Here is a 21,138-nt window from a genome sequence, read left to right on the forward strand (position 1 = left end):
CTTAAAGCTTACCTAGTTCAAGTCACTAATTTTTCAGAAGAGGAAATTGAGGCTGATGAGGGTTAAATGACTTACCTGAGTCACACAGGTAGCACAAATGGGATTTGAACTTCCAATTAGATTCCAAATTTAGCATTCTTTCCACTATACTATAAGTATTGTTGTTATTTAGTATTATTAGTATGATTATTATTCATTACTCCCATCCAAACTTACCATAATCATAGCTGTTGAACACGGAAGAGTTTCCGTCCTCAGAATCCACCTGCAACTCTGTACAGGTGAAAGGGGAAGAGGTCACTTACTCACTTACCATTTGGTAAATGTTGGCCATGATAAAAGACAAAAATGGTAGGCACTTAGCAGAAGAGATGAAGAAGAGATGGCAAGAGTACACGGGAGTACTATACCAGAAAGATCATGACATCAGTCATAACCATGAGTTTACTGATCAGAGCTAGACATTCTGGAGAATGAAGTCAAGCAGCCTTAGGAAGTGTGGCTAATCACAAGGTTAGTGGACGTGATGGAATTTCAGCTGAGCTCTCTAAAATCCCAAAAGATGATGCTGTTAAAATGCTGCCTTTAATATAGCAGCAAATTTGGAAAACCCAACAGTGGCCATCAGATTAGAAAAGATCAGTTTAGTCCCAATCGTAAAGAAGGGCCATGCCAAGGAATGTTCAATGTAGCAAACAACTGCACACATTTCACATGCCAGCAAGGTTATGTTTAAGATTCTGAAAGCTAGGTTTTAGCAATATGTGAACTGAAAACTAGCAGAAGTGCAGGCTGGTTTTCAGTAAGAGGCAGAGGAACGCGAGACCAAATTGCCAATGGAGAAAGCAAGGGAGTTCCAGAAAAACATCTGCTTCTATTCACTAACTACATTAAAGCCTTTGATTGTGTGAATGTAACAAATTCTTAAAAAGATGGAAATACCAATCTCTCTCTCTTTCTCTCTGTCTCTCTCTGTCTCTCTCTCTCTCTCTCTCTCTCTCTCTCTTTCTCTGTTAGAATAAAATTGTGACAGCATAAATTCCAAGGCAAAATAGCAAGGGTAAGGTAATTTTCCCAGAGTCACACAGCTAGGAAGTGTCTCCATATTGGTTTTCTGGACTCCAGCCCAGCTCTCTACCCACTGTGCTACCTAGCTGCCCCATCTTACTTACTTCTTACTTGAAAAACATGTATGTGGGCCAAAAAGCAACAGTCAGAACTTAACATGTGGGACAGTTAGGTAGCATAGAGGATAGAGCACCTGTAAAAATGAAAAAGCAATTATCTGAGCCATATTCAATACATTGACATTTTATTGTAGAAAATTTTAAATTATAAAATGTCAGTGTGCAGGCCCATCCCAGCTTGGCCAAAGGTCTCAAGCTCATTTGTCAACTGGAATATATGAAGTCAGATTACACAGACACCACCCCCCCTTAAAAGGGGAGTGGTCTTCCAAATATTTCTTTTCAGAAGGGGCAACCAGAGTTTTGTCTTTTAGAAGGTCTTCTTCAAGAAGGTCAAGTCTTTTTCTCATCTTCATCCATTCTATACCAAGGTAAAAGCCAAGATAGGGAGGCAGCTGAGTGGCTCAGTGGATTGAGAGCTAGGCCTAGAGATAGAAGACTCTGGATTCAAATCTGGCCTCAAACACTTCCTAGCTGTGTGACCCTGGGCAAGTCACTTAACCCACATTGCCCAGCCCTTATCAATCTTATGCGTTGGAACAATACACAGTATTGATTTTTAGATGAAACAATACACAGTATTGATTTTTAGATGGAAAGTAAGGGTTTAAAAAAAAAAAGCCAAGCTCACCCTTGTAGCTTCAAAGCCAACCAAGGTATCATAATGTCTACACATATTCTAGGATGCTGGAGGCAGGTATATAACTCCCCTTGGCAAGGAAGAGTTATTTTACTCACAATATGATTATTGAGTGCTAATTCTCATATGTAATTATTCAATCAATGAACAATTGGGATTATTCTTTATAACATATCCCTAAAATATTGATTATCTAATGGGATTACATGAAGAGAATATACTGTTATCCCAAGGCATAAAATAGTGGATATAAGCTGAAGTTCCTTAATTCAATTATCTTTTACATGCAAGGCCTGGAGTTGGGATGACTTGAGTTCAAATATGGCTTCAGACACTGCCTAAACTGTGTGACCCTGGGCAAGTCATTTAACCCCAACCTCAAATTGTCACTAGGACAGAAAGTAAAGGTTGTTTTTTTGTTGTTGTTTTTTAAAGAGAACTGAATATGGAACAACTAATTGCTTTAAGATGGGAAAAGGAGAGTGATAAAACTGTATATTGTCACTTTATTTATTGAAATGTTATGCTGAGACATCATGAGAAATGCCAGGCTGAATGAAATTGAAAGCTGGAATTAGGGTTGCTGGGAGATACATCAACAGTCTCAGATGTGCAGATGATGCTACCGTGATGGCAGAAAGTAAAGAAGAATTAAGAAGCCCCCTGATGAGGGTGAAAGGAGAATGGCTTGAAGCTTAACAATCAAGAAAACCAACCTAAGATCCTGGCAATTGGCCCTATCATTTCCCGGCAAAAAAGAGAAGAAATGGGGGGCAGCTGGGTAGCTCAGTGGATTGAGAATCAGGCCTAGAGACGGGAGGTCCTAGGTTCAAATCTGGCCTCAGACACTTCCCAGCTGTGTGACCCTGGGCAAGTCACTTGACCCCCATTGCCCACCCTTACCACTCTTCTGCCTTGGAACCAATACACAGTATTGACTCCAAGACGGAAGGTAAGGAAGGGTTTTTAAAAGAGAGAGAGAGAGAGAGAGAGAGAGAGAGAGAGAGAGAGAGAAGAAATGGAGGCACTGTCTGGTTTTATATTCTTGGGTTCAAAGATCACTGCAGGGAGTAGGTAGGTGGTTCAGTGGATGGAGAGTCAGGCCCAGAGATGGGAGAAACTGGGCTCAAAACTGGCCTCAGACACTTCCCTGCTTTGTGACCCTGGGCAAGTCACTTAACCCCAGTTGCTTAGCCCTTACCATTCTTCTGCCTTGGAACCAATATTTAGTATTGATCCTAAAACAGAGGGTAAGGAAGGAGTAAAAAAAAAAAAAAATTAAAGATAGCAGAGAAGGGGCTGATGGAGGATGGGATGGATAGTATCATGGAAGCAATGAACAAGGACTTGGACAGACTTGGAGAGATAGCGGAGGACAGGAGGGCCTGCCACGGGAATAGGACACACAACTGAATGACCAGACATTATAGAATAATATATAAAATAATCCAAGGTCCCTTGCTCTAGAACCTTCTAGACTAGCTGGAGAGATAAGACTCAAAGAGAGAATAAGGGCAAGGCTGGGCAATGATGGATAGGGGAGAGAGCCCAAGGCTGAGGCCCAGGAGAACTCAGTTCTATTCCTACATCTGGCATTAATTAGCTGGTGACCTTCCTGGGGTTTGTACATTAGGAAAAGGAGACAGTACCCAGGGTCCCTCGATCCTGTCCAGGAGGAGGCAGCTGCTCTTCCAAAAATGAACAACATGGAAATATTTTTTGTGTGATAATACATGTATAATCCAGATTGAATCGCACCCAGCACCAGCAAGGGGGAGAGGAGGGAGGGAGGGAGATAAGGTCGATCATATAATTTAGGAAAACTAGTGTGAAAATTTGTTATTACATGTAATTGGTCAAAATGAATGAATGAATGAATGAATGAATGAATGAATGAATGAATGAATGAAAGGAGACACCTGGCAGCATAAGGAGGAGGAGGGACAAGTTTAGAAGTGGATAAATCAAATGTGAAGAGTTTCTCATCACCTGAAATCTTTCTTGGGCAACCCTTACAAGCACTGCTTTTTAAGACAAGGAGAAATCATGGTATACTTGAAGGGGCATTTCATTTGGAGGCTCAAGATTTGGGTTAAAATCCTACTATTTGTTTCCCCCTGGAAAAGTAATTTAACTTTCCTGGGTCTCAGTTTCCCCATCTGAAAAGACGACGGGGCAGATTCAGTGAGCTCTGACCCACCCTTTAGCTCTAACACTAAGAATGGCCATAGACGAGATTCCCCATTTAAGTATGGCCTGGGTGGGCTAGAAGGTCCCTCAAGGCTCTTCTCCCTCAGAGAGGCTGTGTCACTTCTCTCAGACTCAGCTTCCCCAGCTCTAAAAGGAATACAAGAATAGCACCACCTCCTGGCCAGGGTTGTTGCAGATCAAATTGAGATACCATATAGAAATCACTTTAGAAACCTGAAAGCAGGATTGAAATGCTAGCCATTGTTATGCTACAACTTTGTGGCTGGGATGGCTTGAAAAAAGGTGGTGGGGCAAGTAGAATACTAAAAGGGAGGTGCAGTGGTTAGAGTACTGGGTCTAGAGTCAGGAAGATCTGACTTTGAATCTAGCCTCAGATACTTTCTAGCTGTGTGATCCTGGACAAGTCACTTAACCTTGTCTGCCTCAGGTTCCTCATCTGACAAATGAGTTAGAGAAGGAAATAGTGATCTGCTTCAGGATCTTTGCCATGAAAACCCCAAATTGGGGGGTGAGGGCAGCTAGGGGACTCAGTAAATTGAGAGCCAGGCCTAGAGATGAGAGGTCTTGGGTTCAAATGTGACCTCAGACACTTTTCTAGCTGGGTGACCCTGAGTAAGTCACTTAACTCTCATTGACTAGCCCTGACCAATTTTCTGCCTTGGAACCAATACACAGTATTGATTCTAAGAGAGAAGGTGGGGTTTTTTGTTTTGTTTTGTTTTGTTTTTATTTTAAAAAACAACCCAAACAAGGCCACAAAGAGTTATACACTTACTAACTGAGCGATCCTGGGCAAATTGCTTAACCTGTCTGCCTCAGTTTCCTCATCTGTCAAATGAGAAGGAAATGGCCAACTATTCCAGGATCTTTGCCAAGAAAGCCCCAAACAATATCACATAGTGTTGGACACATCTGAAAAAGGACTGATGGACCACAACAACATGCTTGCTGATTGACTGATGGATGGATGGATTTCTACTACTTGGGGCTGGTGTTCAAGTCAGAAGACTTGGGTTCAAATCCCAGCTCAGTTATTTACTACTGTGTGACCTTGGGCAAGTCACATCTCTGAACCTTAGATTCCTCAATGATAACATGACGGGGTTTAATTGGATGGGTCTGAGGTCCCTTCCAGCTCACTGTCACCTTACCTGCTGGGAGGTGACACAGGAAGGTAAGACTCTGAGGGAGCAGAGCTCAGCTTGAGGAAACACAAGGAGAGAAGAGAGACAAGATCCTGGAAGCTACTGCCCCCCACTCCTCAGGGCCATGCCCTCCCCAGGACAAGGTTCCCCTTACCTGGGAAATCAAGAAGGGAGGGGGTGACCGCTGCCACATTCAGCCGCTTATAGAGCCAGGTGCAGAGGAGAACAGTAGACACATAGAAGACGTAGAAGCCCAGGTAACCTGCCAACAAGAAGGTGAGACGGAGAGGCCTGAGGTCCCAGCATCCCCCTGGCTCCCTACCCTGCCCCCTGCCCTGAGTCCTTCACTGGCCCAGTGCTGGCTCCCCCCAGTGCTCCTTCCCCAGTCCAAGGCTTACCTAGGCTCCAAGCCAGGGTGATTCTGCCTCTGTAGAGCACAGTGAAGGTCAGGAAAACAGACACCATGTAGAAGATGATGTCTCTGAAGAAGGGCCTGGAGGCTGCTGTGAAGGGCCGGATGATGGCAATACCACCAGCCACTACAGTGGTGACCAGCACACCAGCGCCTGAGGGGACCACCATGGTGCCATCAGGTCAGGTTAGGACAGAGCCCCTCCCAAACTCCTCCCAGCTGCCACCTGCCCGGTCTTATTCCTGTACCCCCATACCAAAGAGAGCCCCAATAGCCAGGCTAGCTGTCCGGGAATTGGAGAATGCTATTATTGCACTGAAGACATCGGGGGCACCATTGCCGAAGGCCAAGAAGGTGACGCCATGGAGAAGACCAGGTCAAGGAGGGCCACTGCAAGGATAGATTCCAACCCCTCCCAGGTAGAAGCAATGCCCTAGGACCATGTTGGCAAAGGCATAGCACGCATCCCCCAGTGTGCTGGAGGGGACATTTTTCACATGCCCCGCCCCTCTGCTTAGCAGCCAAATTCAAGCACTTCCTCCCTCTTCTGTCTTAAGTAATGTGGGGGACTCACAGGCAGCTTGAAAGTGCAATTTGGGCACTTGGTCTCTAAAAGGTTTGCCAATGCTGTCCCAGGACCTTCTCCCATACTTTCCAGCCCAGAATCCCATCATCTCCATCTCTTGAGTCTCTGACCTAGTCTGAGATCTTCTCCCTAATCAGCCTTCTAGACCCTGTTCCTCTACTCCTTCTTTCTCATCTTTATCATTCCCTAGACTCTCCCAGGCTCCTTGTCTTGCCCTCAATTTCCTGGGCCTTTTCTCCATTCTCCTAGGCTGTGCTCTAGGACCTCAGATTTCTCCCACTGACCTGACTTCTCTCCATGATCCCAGACTTCTCAGACTTCTCTTTTTCCCATGACTCTAGAATTCTCATGACTCCAGACTTTTCAGACTTCTGTCCCACCTATAATCCTGATTCCCATAAGCCCTTTCTTCTCTCCTCTCCATGATTCCAGATGTCTCCCCCCATAACCCTAGATTTCTCCTTACATTATGATTAAGTCAAATGATCAGTTGGGGAGACTAGTCTCCCAAATGATCAGAGGGGGGATTGTGAAGCTGGGATTAACTCTCCTCTGCCTATTTTTAGATTTAATCACCAGAAGTGTATATATCCCACTTTAAGTATGGGGAAGTCTGTGACCCACATGTGCATATAGTGGGTGACAATCAGAATTGACTGACTGCCCCCTGGGCAGTCTTAAGTAAAGCTATAGCTATAATTAGTCCACGTAAAGTAAAAGGAAGGGTCTTTAAAAGTGGCAAGAACTTCCTGGGACCAGCTTTTTTGCCTTCAAACTTGACCTTGAAAGAGCTCCAGCTTGGGACCTTGGACTGTTCTTAGATTTTCCCTTAGAACTACCACATGGGTGAGTGAAAAAGGCTGACTCCCTTTTCTGGCTTTTCTGGAGGTACTAGCCTCAGGAGGGGTCCCTCGTCTTGGAGGAGGCCTTGTAGCTAAAACCCTTGTTTAATTTACCTCTGTGTTCCCTTTGCTGGGACCTCTGAAGCCCTGCCTGGTTAGGATCAGGCTGGAGTGATTATCCACTCTCTCTCTGATTTCCTTACTTTCACTCTTTCTCCTTTTGTAAATAAAACTACCATAAAAAGTCATTCTGACTTGAGTAATAATTTCAGCAACTACATTTTTATATATTTAGTCTAACTTTTAATTTTTAACCCTTACACCACCCCATACTTCTCTTCTTCCCCTGACTCCATAATTCTCTTCTCCCCATGACCCCAGACTTCCCCCCTTGACCTCAGACTTCTCACTATGACTTCAGACTCCCTCCCCACCCCCGCAATCTTTAGACTTTTCTTCTCCATTACTCATTTTCCCCTCCCTCTCCTCATCTCCTCATTCTCTTCCCTATCCTCCCAATATTATCCCTGTTTTACTAGTTTCCTTGCCATTTTCCACCTTCTCTCCATTACCAAAGTCTTCCCTTTATTCCCCCAACTCCAGTTTCTCTTTCCAGGGCACTCTCCACAGACCCCATCTCTGAAAAAGATACTGCCACATTGTGGCTAAGCTTCAAGGTGGTAGAGATCGCTGACAAGTTGGGGCAGAAACTGCAAGGAGAAAGGCTGATAATGGAGCCGCCCCCCCGCCCCCCAAGCCCAGAGAGGTAACAGGCCTATTTCTTTCAATTCACCATCTTGTTTCTGGGCTCACTTGGAGCCTTAGAGGCCATGCCCCACAGTGGATACAGGGGAAAACAAGGCACTGATTCCCATTGCAGCCGCCATTGCCCCCTCTGTAACTCCTCCTCCCACTCCAAGGGTGTAGATGCTCCTCCCCACCTCCACCACCCTCCACCATCCCCACCACCCCAAGCTTGGCAAAGGTCAGACTTACAACTTCTCAGCTGTTACTGCAAGGATCAGAAAGAGATAGAGGACCCAGAACACCTAGCAAAGCCCAGGGATGGAGGCTATTAGGGTCAGGAGGATGGACATCAAAGCCCCAGTGATGGCAGGAGGGGAGTCCCCTGCTTCAGCTAACCCCTCCCCCCCCAAGACTGAGTGGCTGTGACACCTGGAGATCCTCTCGGCCAGCTGAGGCTCCTGCCCCCCTTCTACCCTGCCCCTTGGGGCCCTTGTGTGGATGGGGGTGGGGGCATGGGGCAGGGTTAGGGACCCAAGGGCAGAGTCTCACATAGAGGGTGACTGCCAAGGGCAGAAGGTTCTGGGGGAAGAGGCAGAAGATGGCACGGAGGTAGTCGAAATAGCCACCATCGATCTGGCAGTCTGGGTTGGTCAGGATAAAGAGACACTTCACGGAGTCGTTCAGGCGGCTCACCTCCCTGCACTGGTGAGGGGACAAAGGCAGAAAACCATCAGGGAAATCCACCCTGGCCTCTGCCCACACGGAGTGGGGAAAGGAGCCAGAACCCACCCGCAAGGAGGGCTCCAACAGCCCTCCCCAACCTGTGCCCAGCTGCATGGCACCATCATCCTCATCATCACCCAGGCACAGAGAGGTCTATCTCCCTCCAGCTCCCTCCCAACGCCTTATCTGTAAAACTAGGGGTGGGGGTGGGTCTAGACGGCCTCTGAGGCCCCTCCAGTAATAGTAGTAGCAGTAAGAATAAGAACAGCAGCAACAAGGGCAATAATAGTGGCGATTGTGTTCATGGGACTAATAGGGCGGGCAATGGTAACAATAACAGTGAGAATAATGGTAACGGTTACACTAACAATAATAATAGCAGGAACAGCAATAGTAATCAAGCTTATTAGGAATAGTTCTGATAGTAAGAGCAACAGTAATATAATAATATTCAGAGCAATAGTAACAATAGCAACAGTGAGACTAATAGTAATAACAGTAATACAAATCCGGCCTCAGACACGTCCCAGCTGTGTGACCCTGGGCAAGTCACTTGACCCCCATTGCCCACCCTTCCACCTAGGAGCCAAGACACAGAAGTTAAGGGTTTAAAAAAAAATAGTAATGCTAATAGTAATAAGAGTACTAGTACTATTATAATAATTATAATAGTAACAAGAGCAATCCCATAGTAATGATAATAGCAACTATGGCACTAATAGTAGTAATAATAATAGTACTATTAATAATATCAATAATAGTAATATTAACCATAGCAATCATGATACTAATAGCAGTAACAATAACAGTACTACTAATAATATTAATAATAGCAACTGGCAATAGTAACGATAGCAATCGTGACACTAATAGTAGTAACAGTAATAATAGTAATAATAGTAATGGCAATAGTAATAGCAATTGTGATACTTATAATAACACTAATAGTGATGTCAATAATAATAGTGGTAATACTAATAAAACTCTTAGTAATAGTGGCACTAGTAGTAATAGTAATAATGGGGGAATAGCTAGGTGGCTCAGTGGACTGAGAGCCAGGCCCAGAGATGGGAGGTTCTAGGTTCAAATCCGGCCTCAGACACTTCCCAGCTGTGTGACCCTGGGCAAGTCACTTGACTCCCATTGCCTACCCTTACCACTCTTCTGCCTTGGAGCCAATACACAGTATTGACTCCAAGAAGGAAAGCAAGAGCTTAAAAATAAATAAATGAATTAATTAATTAATTAATTAATTAAAATAGCAATAATGATAAAAATAATAATAGCAAGAATGATACTAATAATAATACCAGTAATAGTACTAATAAAAAACAGTAATGGTAATAGTAGTGTTGATAATAATTATATCCATAGTAATGACAGTAGTAATAATAGTCATAGTAATGCTAATAGTGATGACAGAAATAGTGCTAGTAATACTAATTACCATAGTAATGTTAATAGTGACACTAAGAATAATAACAGTAATAGTAGTACTAATAGTAATAACAGTAATAGTACTAAGAGTAATATTGTTAATAAAAATGGTGATAGTAATAACAGGAATAAGAATGATACTTTAATTTTTACAGTATGATAGTAGTAATAGTTATAATAGTGATACTAATAGCAATAACATTAAAGTACTAGCACTATCAAATAATAGTAATGTTAATAGTAGTAGTAATAATACAGCAATGACAGTGGTAATAGTAATGCGAATATAATAACAGCAATAGTACTACTATTCCTACTTACAATAGTAACAATAGTAATAGCATGGTAATGGTAACAGTAATAGAACTAATAGTGATAATAATAAGAGTAATAATACCCATAGTAATGATAATAGTAATAATAGTGACAGCAATACTAATAGTAATAGTAAAAACTATACTACTACTAATAGTAAAAAAGCTAGCTGTTATACTAGTATGACAGTACTTTTAAGATATGCAAAGCACTTCTACAGTAAAAACATATAAATAGTACTAAAATAACAGTATATAATTTTAAAATAATAGAATAACAGTAATAATACTCAGAGTAATAGTGGTGATAGTAATACTAATAGTAACAGTTATAGTAATAGTAATTAATAGTAAAAAAAAAAAAAAGCTAGCCTTTACCATAGTCCTTTAAGATGTGGAAGGCACTTTACTTATATTAGCTCAGTTGATCTCACAATGATCCTGGGTGTTGTTATTAGTTTACAGATGATGAAACTGAAGCACACAGAGGTGAAATGACTTCCCCAAAGGCCATATGGCTAAGTGTCTGAGGTAGAATTTGAACCCAGGTCTTCCTGACTCCAGGTCCAATATAGGATCTTGTGTACCCAAGACCTTCACTGGTACCCTACTGCTTATGAGGTGTCAGTCACCTATGACATCCTAACTCATACGCTATCTCTCTATGTGACTTCTCTGTCCTCTAAGGACCTCCTGTGCTGCCTTATCCTGTCCTGAGGGGGGATTCTGGGTTCTTGAAGGCTCCTCCTTCCCAGCAGAGGGGGAGCTCTCCAGGGATCAAAGGATTAACATTTTGGTGTTGGAAGGTCCAATCTCATTTTTCAGAGGAGAAACTGAGGCAGAAGAACTCAAGGGACTTGTCCAGCAAGCCAGCATCATGGCATGATCCCTATGAGAAACAGTGAGGCATCATGTATGATAGTGTCCTGGAGGAAGTTCTGGCATAACCCTGGGCTAAGCCCCATCTGGGGCTTTATCAAATCTAAACCTTTATCAGATCTTTTCTTCCTGGGTCAACCACATTCTTCTGGGTCTGACCCATCCAGGAAAAAAGACTGGTTAGATCTGCTCTGCTTCCCCTTAGGATTTCAGCTGCTAGATTCCAGACTGAAGCTTAGTCCAGAAACCTTCCCAGAAGAGAGACGAGGAATTGTGGTTCTGCCTTAGTGGGTTTCAAGGAGGGAAACCTGAGATAATCACCTGCCCTGTCAAAAAGGTGAGTCTCACTTTCCACCCAACCCCAGAGTTTCTGGGAAAGTTTGAGTCTATTAAATTATTGACCTTTTTTGAAACAGAGGAAGAGGTTTTTGTGGTTCTTAAGTCAAAACCGAGACAGAAGGTCACAGATATAGAAATGGGAAGGATCTTACTTGTAAATCTAGTTCAACCCTGTGGCTTTCAGAAGGTGTCTGACTGCCCAAGGTCAGCTAGTAAGTGGGAGGATCGGATAGCGTAATCCAGAACTGGAGGATATTTGTCTTTTTTCCAGATTTCACAAAAGTGTTTAGTAGCTCTTCCTCATCCAGTCTGAGATAGGTGCCTTGAGCCATTCAGAAGTGCCTCGCTGCAAATTCAGTCTTGTAAATCTAGTCACCTGTGGGTCCCTGAATGGGAGAACCAGTGGCCCCCAGGGTCCACACTTTCCAACTGGGTCTTCAAAAAATGGCACCTTCCAAAGCCATATATATAAATATAATCTTATTTTTTGTAAATGCTCTATATCATTACTGATTAGAGAAATTCAAATCAAAACAACTGAGATATCATCTTACATCCATCAGATTGGCTGAAGTGATAAAAGGGCAAATGCTGGAGGAAATGTGGAAAAATGAAGACACTAATACATTGTTGGTGGAACTGCAAATTGATCCAACCATTTTAAGGAGCAATCTGGAATTATGCCCAGAGAGTTATAAAACTGTGTATACCCTTAAGTTCCAATAATGCCACTATTTGGTCTATTTCCCAGGAAGATCAGAGATAAAGGAAAAAAAACCTGAAGTTTCTAAAATATTTATAGCAGCTCTCTTTGTGGGAGCAAAGAACTAGAAACTGGGCAAATGTCTATCAATTGGGGAATGGCTGAATAAATTGTGGAATATGATTGTAATGGAATACTTCTGTGTCTTGAGAAAGTATAAGCAAATTAATTTTTTTAAAATATGGAGTGGGTGGGCAGATGGCTCAGTGGATAGAGGGTCAGGTTTAGAGATGGGAAGTCCTAGGTTCAAATCTGGCCTCAGATACTTCCTGAGTGACCCTGAGCAAGTCACTTAACCCTAATTGCCTAGCCCTTACTGTTCTTCTTCCCAGGATCCAATACTTAGTAATTGGTTCTAAAACAGAAGGTAAGGGTTTTAAAAAAAAATTAAATAACACTAGTGACTCCACTTGGTCTCTATCTACCATCTTGTAAAGTTAAGTGTCTGTTCCAGATGAGTCAAACAAACATGGGAAAAGAGACTCAAGATAAAAAAAAAGAATGCTATCTGGAGCAGCTGGGTAGCTCAGTGGATTGAGAGCCAGGCCTAGAGACAGGAGGTCCTAGGTTCAAATCCGGCCTCAGACACTTCCCAGCTGTGTGACCCTGGGCAAGTCACTTGACCCCCACTGCCTACCCTTACCACTCTCTTCCACCTATAAGTCAATACACAGAAGTTAAGGGTTTAAAATTAAAAAAAAAAAAAAAAAATTAAAAAAAAAAAAAAAAGAATGCTATCCCCAGCCAAAGAAAGAACCACTGGAATTTGACTGCAGATCAAAGCACACTGTCCTTCATGTTATTTCTTTCCTCCATGAGTTTTTTATTGTATATGTGATGTGTCTTTGGTCAGGAAAACAGGGAATATGGAAATATGTATTGCATGAAAGCACTGGTATAACCTATATCAGACTAGGTGGGGTAATGAGGAGGGAGAAAGAGAGAATCTGAATCACAAAATGTCAGAAAACAATTGTTAAGAATTGTTTCTACAGAAAGAACATCATCCACACCCAGAGGAAGAACTGTGGGAGCAGAAAATCAGAAGAAAAACAGCTGCTTGATCACATGGTTTGATGGCGATACGATTAGGAATGTAGACTCTAAATGATCACCCCAGTGCAAATATTAATAATATGGAAATAGGTCTTGATCAATGACACATGTAAAACCCAGTGGAATTGTGTGTTGGCTATGGGAGGGGGAAGGGAGGGAAAGAACAAGAATCTTGTAATCATGGGAAAAATCTTCTCAATTAATTAAATTAAATTTCTCAGAAAGAATTGTTTCTATAGGTAATTGAAAAAAAAAATTAAGTTAAAAACCTGAAAAGACCTATAAGAAATGATAAGAAGTGAAATGAGCAGAACCAAGGGAACCTTATATGGAGCAACAGAAATCTTATCTGAATAAACTTGTAAAATGATGCCTTCTCGGGGCAGCTGGGTAGCTCAGTGGATTGAGAGCCAGGCCTAGAGACGGGAGGTCCTGGGTTCAAATCCGGCCTCAGACACTTCCCAGCTGTGTGACCCTGGGCAAGTCACTTGACCCCTATTGCCTACCCTTACCAATCTTCCACCTAAAGTCAATACACAGAAGTTAAGGGTTTAAAATGAAAAAAAAAAAAAAAAAAAATGATGCCTTCTCTAATTTGGAGTGGGGAGGGCAAGAGGGAGACACCTGGGAGCTTTAATGTGATAAACAAACAAATCAATTCACTTTTTGAAATAGTAGCTTCTGGGGAAGTATACTGAGGGTGCATAAGACAGAAAGAAGGGAATTCTTATCCTCAGAGGGTTTACATTCCAGGGCAGATCGGAGGATCCAAGAAAAATGCCAGAAGGTAATCAGGTGAATCTAATCTGAGCCCCATAAGGAAGCAGAGGCTTAGACATGCTGTGGGGTTTGCCCAAAGCCATACTCAGAAATGAGAATTTCATAAAAAGTTGTTGGAATGAAACTCTTTTGTCCCGCCCCTTCCATCCTACAGGTAGAGAGGTGAGCTGGCTTCAAGAAATTGGCTCTAAGAAAAAGACCGAGGGAAGAAATGGAAACAGGTGGGTGGGAGCTTGAATTCATGACACAGAAAAATTGATCATGGAATTGGGGATGTCTACCCTATATAACTGTGCCTCAGTTTCCTCCTCTATAAAATGAGGGGGATCTGGGATCCATAGTCTCCAAGGTTCCTTTGGAGCTCTCAGAAAGGCTTGGGTTCAAATCCCTTCTCACTTACTAGCTGTGTGACTGTGGACAAGTCATTTAATAGCTCTGTGCCTCAGTTTCCTATAAATGTAAAATGGGCTCTGTGGTCCCCAAGGTCCCTTCCAACCCTTAGAATTGGGTCAACTCCCATCTCGCTTATAATCTGTGCTCAAATCCCATCTCATTTACTAGTTGTGTGCCCAAGAATCTTAGCACAGTGTCTGGCACATAGTAAGTGTTATAACTATTATTCAAATCCAGCTTTAGACATTTTCTAGTTGTGGCCATAGGTAAGTCTCTTAACCTCTATTTGCCTCAGTTTCCTAAACCGTTAAATAGGGATAAAAAAAGCACCTCCCCCCCCCCCCTCGGGATGTTCTACGGATCAAATTACATAATATTTGCTTTTTTTTTTTTTTTAACCCTTAATTTTGGTGTATTGTCTTATAGGTGGAAGAGTGGTAAGGGTGGGCAATGGAGGTCAAGTGACTTGCCCAGGGTCACACAGCTGGGAAAAATTAGATAATATTTGTAAAGTGCTTAGTACAATGTCAGGCACATAGTAAGTGCTACAGAAATGTTTATTATTGTTATTGCTAGGGGCAGAGAAGAGAGAAACAACAGACGAAGAAATATTCAGATACCTCTCCACATAAAAATGTTTTAGTGATAAGAGTGATGATATAGTGGAAAGAGGCCTGGATTTGGACTGAGAGGATCTGAGTTCAAATCCCATTTCTTTCTTTCTTTTCTTTTTTTTTTTTTTTTTTAAACCCTCACCTTCCGTCTTGGAGTCAATACTGTGTATTGGCTCCAAGGCAGAAGAGTGGTAAGGGTAGGCAATGGGGGTCAAGTGACTTGCCCAGGGTCACACAGCTAGGAAGTGTCTCAGGTCAGATTTGAACCTAGGACCTCCCGTCTCTAGGCCTGGTTCTCAATCCACTGAGCTACCCAGCTGCCCCCTCAAATCCCATTTCTGCTATTTATCACCTGTGTGACCTTACCTGGGACCAACAAGGGTAGTACAATGGATAGAACACTGATCTTGGAGTCAGAAAGACTTGGGTTCAAATCCCACCTAAGACATGTATAGTTGCATAAACCCTGGGAAAATCCCTCAGCCTGTTTGAGCCTCAGTTTCTACCTCTCTAAAATGGGGATGACAGCACCTTCCTCTTCATTAGAGGACTAGTCTGGATTTGAGCCCTGTCTCAGACACATATTCATTGTGTGGCCTGGCCTCAGTGTCCTCATCTGTCAAAGCATCACAGTAACTACCTCATCTTGTTATCATTTCAAAACATCATAATATTAACTCTCACGATGTCGTAATCGTAACGACTTCGCTCGACCAAATAACTCGGAAAATGGTCTGCAAACCTTTACGAGATTAGTAACAATAATTCCAAGTCCTAGAATGCTTGAAGTTTTACAAAGTGTTTTCTTTAAACAGCCCTTGTTTAGAAAGTCCTTAATTTGTGGGACCATTCAGTCCCGTTTCCCACTGCGTCACGATCTCTCTACAGCCCCCTCCCAGGCTCCCCAGTACTCACGTCTCTATCTGCTGTGATATTCATTCCTTCCTGTACAGCAGGAGGGATGGGGCTTCCTGCTGCCCTAACCCTCAGAGGCTGAATCCTCGGCTTTCACAGGCTGGCAGGTCCAACAGCCTGGGGAGAGGGGAAAAGAGAAGAGAACATTCTAGGGAGCAGGAAGAAGGCTTTTTCCTCCTCTTCTATCACGTGCAGGGGACGAGTATTTCTCAATCTCCTGGAGAGAAGAAAAAAAGATGATGTTTTTGAATGTCCAACCACAAAGCACTACAGTCTCTCTGCTTCTGGGCCTGGCCACTCTAGCCCCCTGGGCTCTGCACCAAGGGGTTCTGCCCCTGAGGAGGACCTCAGCCTCCTGGGCACCCAGGCCCCATGGGCTCTGCCTATCCCCTAGGCACCGAGGAATCTTAGGCCCCTGGGCTCTACCCTGCCCCTAAGGAGTTTGTCTTTCCTTCCTAGCTTCCAAGCAGTGCTTTAAGATCTCGACTCACTTTCTTGGCCTGTTATCTCATTTGATCTTTCAACAACCCTGTGAAGGGGTGTCATTATTATCCTCATTTTACCGGGAAAGAGGAGACTGAATCAGACAGAAGCCAAGTGACTTGCCAGGGTCACACAGTGACTGACTGAGCTCTGGTTTTCTTGTCTCCAAATCCCAGCTCTCACTCTGCACTTCCTGGCTCCCTCCTCATTTCCAGGATCATAGCTTTAGAACTAGAGGACCTTGGAGGCTATGGAGCCTAAACTCCCTCATTTTACAGATCGGGAAAATCGAGGCACAATGATATTGACTTGTTCAAGGTCACAGGGCTAGACGATGTAAAAGAATTTGAAGCCAAGTCTGAGAGCTTGAAGGGAATGTTAGAGACTATGGAGCCCCAAACCTCTCATTTTACAGATAAAGAAACCGAGGCACAAAGATACTGATTCGTTCAGGGTCACACAGTTAGCAAGTTTGATGGAATCTAAACCCAAATCTTTCTGAGAACTTGAAGGGAATGTGAGAGACCATGGAGTCCAAACCCTCTCATTTTACAGAAAAGGAAACTGAGGCACAAAGATACTGACTTGTTCAGGGTCACACAGTTAGCAAGTTTGATGGGATCTGAACCCAAATCCTTCTGAGAGCTTGAAGAGAATGTGAGAGACTATGGAGTCCAAACCCTCTCATTTTACAGAAAAGGAAACTGAGGCACAAAGATACTGACTTGTTCAGGGTCACACAGCTAGCAAGTTTGATGGGATCTGAACCCAAATCTTTCTGAGAGCTTGAAGGAAACTTTGGAGACCACAGAGCTCAAACTTCTTCATTTTGACAGATGACTTGAAATGACTTACTCAAGATCACATGGCTATTAAGTATCTGAGGGAGGATTTGAAGCCTTGTCTCCTTGACTATCTATCCATTAATACAGTAATCCTTGACCTCATGGGATTCCACCAACTAGTTCTCCTCCAGGGCCCCTTGGACTGAATGGAGTGTGACTAATCTCAAAGACCCTCCATCTCCAGGAAGCCCTCCCTGATCACCAATCCCAAAGTAAAGTCTCCTCTTTTCTGAGTACTTCTGGTTTGTAATCTTTTTTTGGTGGCTGCCCTTGAGAGATTATTTGATTTCCCCCAGTGTTACTGCAGTGCTTCCCCCCAACCCCATTCAATATTTTATGAAGTAGCTACATTGTGAGTGGAACAGAGTCAAAGCCTACCTAAGCCCCTGCCCCTAGTAGGGCTGGTAGAGAAAGGGAAGGAGGTAACCAAACTGGATTGTAAACCCCCTGAGGGTAGAGCCTAGCCCAGATCCAACTCCTCCCTCAGAGCAGCCCAGGCATGTAGGAGAGATTAACCAGAGGCAGCCACCGGTTTGGCTTATTTCAGGGAGTTGAACTACACAGTAGGAGAGGAGCCCAGGGCACACAGCTTAAGTGTTTGGCTAAAGGCTCACATAGCTAGTCTGCTTCAGGAGGGACTTGAATCCAGACCTTCAGGCTTCACGACCACGTGAGTGGATTCCTTATTCTGGCTACCTCGACTTTCATGACTGTACTCTGAAGTCATCCCAGCCAGTCTCCACTGCTGTATATGGAATGATGGGTATTAATAAGATTGCCACCCCAGAAAACAGCTCTGGAATTGGAGGTATCAGGAGACCAAAGTGGGGGGGGGGCCCTACATGGGGCAGTGGTTAGATGGAGTCAGGATAACCTGAGTTCAAATCTATCTTCAGACACTTAGTAGCTGTGTGACCCTGGCCAAGTCGCTTAACTTTGTTTGCCTCAGTTTCCTCATCTGTATAACAGAGATACACTGAAGAAGAAAATGGCAATTTACTCCACAGTCTTAGCCAACAAAACCCCAAATGGGCTCAGGAAGAATCTAACATGACTGAAAAGACAGAACAAGACCTCGGGGCTAGGCAGGGCACAGTCAACTGCCTTTTTATTCAGTCTTGGGTAAATAAATCCCTTCCCTTCTCTCTGGACTCGTTTCCTGGTCGCTAAAAAGGCAGGAGAGGGCTAAAGATCGGGGCGTAGGATGGAGGGGGTCCGAGAACCTTCAAAATCTAATTTCCATTAATATATTTCAATTTAATTGGCTTCCTCGGTAGCCCGGTACATTCTGCCTTAGGCATTTAAAAGCACGCAGCGAAGAAGGGGTCATTAGGCAGCCCCCGGGAGAGCTCGGGGAGAGGGCGGGGGCCGCCGGGACACACCCACACAAGCGGATTACCCAGGAAAAATCTTTTCCGCATCCCCCTGGCCAGGGTTCTGCCAGGGGCTCCGAGGACGTCCAGCCTTTTCCCAGTGGGAGGAGAGAGGCCAGCGCCAGCGGAGTCCGAGGTGGGGATGGGGGCGTCCCCTTTCCAGGCCGCCCCGCCCCTCCCTCCTCCTCCTCCTCCTCCGCCTGCCAGGAGGGTAGGTGGGCAGACGGCCGCTCTCCACGTTTCAAGGTAAGGGAGCACCCGAGCGGGACCCAGAGGAGCTTGACAGGAACTTTTCGGGAGGATTCCGAGGAGGAAATAACTTTGTGTGCCAGTTCCCAGATGCCAGGACGGGCTCCCCGCACTGCTCCCCAATGGCAGGAGTCCCCTTCTCTCTGCTAGAGCGGGCACAACTTTCGGTCCCCTTCTCTTCCTCCGCCCAGGCTCTTCGCACCATTAGGGGGACCCACCCGCTGTCTCGCCGCAGACGGGGTTCGCCCCCTCTCTGCCACTTCACTGGAGCGCTGCTCTCCCAATATCCCGGCTCGCCCCCGGAGGAGGGAGGGGCGGGGAGTCCCTAGCCTCCACATTAGAGGAAAGCCTCTCCCCAGTACGAGGACTCACCTCCGGCTCGCATGGCCCCCGACTCTAAGTTCTCCCGGGCCGGACTCCACTGCCTCCTCCCCGTTCTTCCTCCTCCTCCTCCTTCTCCTCCTCCTCCTCCTCTTCCTCCCCTCAGCCGGTCCCAGTCCCCTCCCCTCCAGGCCCTGTCCCACCCCCGAGGTTCCCCCTCCCCCTTCTCCTTAAAGGGCCCGCGCGCCGCCTGACCTTCAACTTGGTCAAGTAGGCCCCGCCCCCGTCCGGGAGCTCGGACCCGGGCCCCGCGCTGTTGGCCGCAGCCCGCGCCGCCAGTTGGCCTCAAGTTCAGAGCCCGAAGAGCACAGATATGGACCAGAGAGCCTTCCCGCCCTCCCTGGGGACCCGTGGGCACTGAACGCTGCAGCCACTGCCGGGCGACGTCCCGGCTTGGGGGGCTTTGGCTTCCCCATCTTCCTTTGGTACCGGGCCTGGTGCAGAGTATCTCCAGGAATGATTGTGGCGGGAAAAGAAAAGGCCAAAATAAAACATCCTTGAGAAATGAGCCTCCAATCCAGCTCCAGCTCCTGGTGATGAGTTTGGGAAGAGAAGGAAAGCGGAGTCCCGAGATTCTGTCTAGACGGCCAAGATCGCCCCCTCCCCCATCTAGGTGTGCCTACAATCCCCCTCCCCCGAACTGCCTCCCCAGGGGACGAAGCTTTGCCCCCTTCAAAATCCTCTTTTCCAATGCAGGGAGGCTAAGAACTGGGGAAATGCGGGGGGGGGGGGGGGGGGCAGCACCCTCTCTGATTTTCTTTATGGAGGTGGTGGCCTAGGGGTGTGGTTTATTGACTCTCCTCTACGCAGCTGGCTTAGCTTTCTTGAAGGACTGCTTTTTCTCCTTTGTTAGCAGAGCCCGCTCTCTGGGGGCCTTCGGGAGTCTGACAAGGGATTTCTTCAAAAATAAGTGATATAGTTGGCAGCTAGGTGGGCTAGAGGGGAGATCCTGGGTTCAAATCTCACCCCAGACACTTCCTAGCTGTGGGACCCTGAGTAAGTCACTCAACCCCAATTACTGAGTCTTCTACCTTAGAACCAATACTGGATACCCATTCTAAGACAAGTTGGCATATACGTGAAGGTTTTAACAACAAAAACAAAAGGCACTGGGGCAGCTGGATGGCTCAGTGGATGGAGAGCCAGGCCCAGATTCCAATCTGGCCTCAGACACCTCCCAGCTGTGTGACCCTGGGCAAGTCACTTCACCCCCCCATTGTCCAACCCTTGTCACTTTTCTGCCTTAGAACCAATACATAGTATTAATTCCAAGACAGAAGATAAGAGTTAAAAGGGAAAAAAAGCAAAACAGAAGGCACAGCTATACTGTACACACATTGACTAAGTGTGTGTGTATATATACATGTGTGTATGCATTGTATATGTGTGCATATGTGTATGTGTATGTATATGCATGTGCACACATAGAAAGACATGCAATTGCATATACATGACACATATTAATACATAACTAGTATATTGAGATATATACATTTAGAGTACATATAAGTGTGTATCTACATTACATACACATTGAATAAGTATATGGAAGTACAAATGCCCACACAAAGATGTTTTCTTGTACATGTGAAATATATTACTAATATGTAGGATCTATGTAAGCATGCAACACACATCTAGTATAGCTAAACCTAGAGATACGCCACACCTGTTAGCATACACGCATGACACACATGTACACATATGTATTATAGGAACATGCCATGCATACACATATACTAGATATAGTGAATATGTACACATATAGTGAAAAAGAATACATATAGATGTGAATGTTTTACACATGAATACATATAGTGATGT

At 44.7% G+C, this 21,138-nt stretch overlaps 1 protein-coding gene across 1 annotated transcript in view; it reads right to left on the reverse strand.

The window, feature by feature from the left end:
* The window catches only part of SLC8B1 (solute carrier family 8 member B1), a 33,954-nt gene extending 14,580 nt beyond the window's left edge, over window positions 1-19,374 (reverse strand). The window contains exons 1-9 of the mRNA XM_044673688.1: window positions 19,306-19,374; window positions 15,984-16,200; window positions 8,320-8,472; window positions 8,020-8,072; window positions 7,677-7,733; window positions 5,852-5,958; window positions 5,582-5,749; window positions 5,338-5,445; window positions 217-273 (exon numbers count right to left, since the gene is read on the reverse strand). Coding sequence (XP_044529623.1) covers window positions 217-273; window positions 5,338-5,445; window positions 5,582-5,749; window positions 5,852-5,958; window positions 7,677-7,733; window positions 8,020-8,072; window positions 8,320-8,472; window positions 15,984-16,007 — 727 coding nt within the window. The 5' untranslated portion in view covers window positions 16,008-16,200; window positions 19,306-19,374. The remainder of the gene's footprint in view (window positions 1-216; window positions 274-5,337; window positions 5,446-5,581; window positions 5,750-5,851; window positions 5,959-7,676; window positions 7,734-8,019; window positions 8,073-8,319; window positions 8,473-15,983; window positions 16,201-19,305) is intronic.
* Between the last annotated feature and the right edge of the window lie 1,764 nt (window positions 19,375-21,138).

This window comes from Gracilinanus agilis, chromosome 1 (assembly GCF_016433145.1).
Source record: "Gracilinanus agilis isolate LMUSP501 chromosome 1, AgileGrace, whole genome shotgun sequence".
NCBI lineage: Eukaryota > Metazoa > Chordata > Mammalia > Didelphimorphia > Didelphidae > Gracilinanus > Gracilinanus agilis.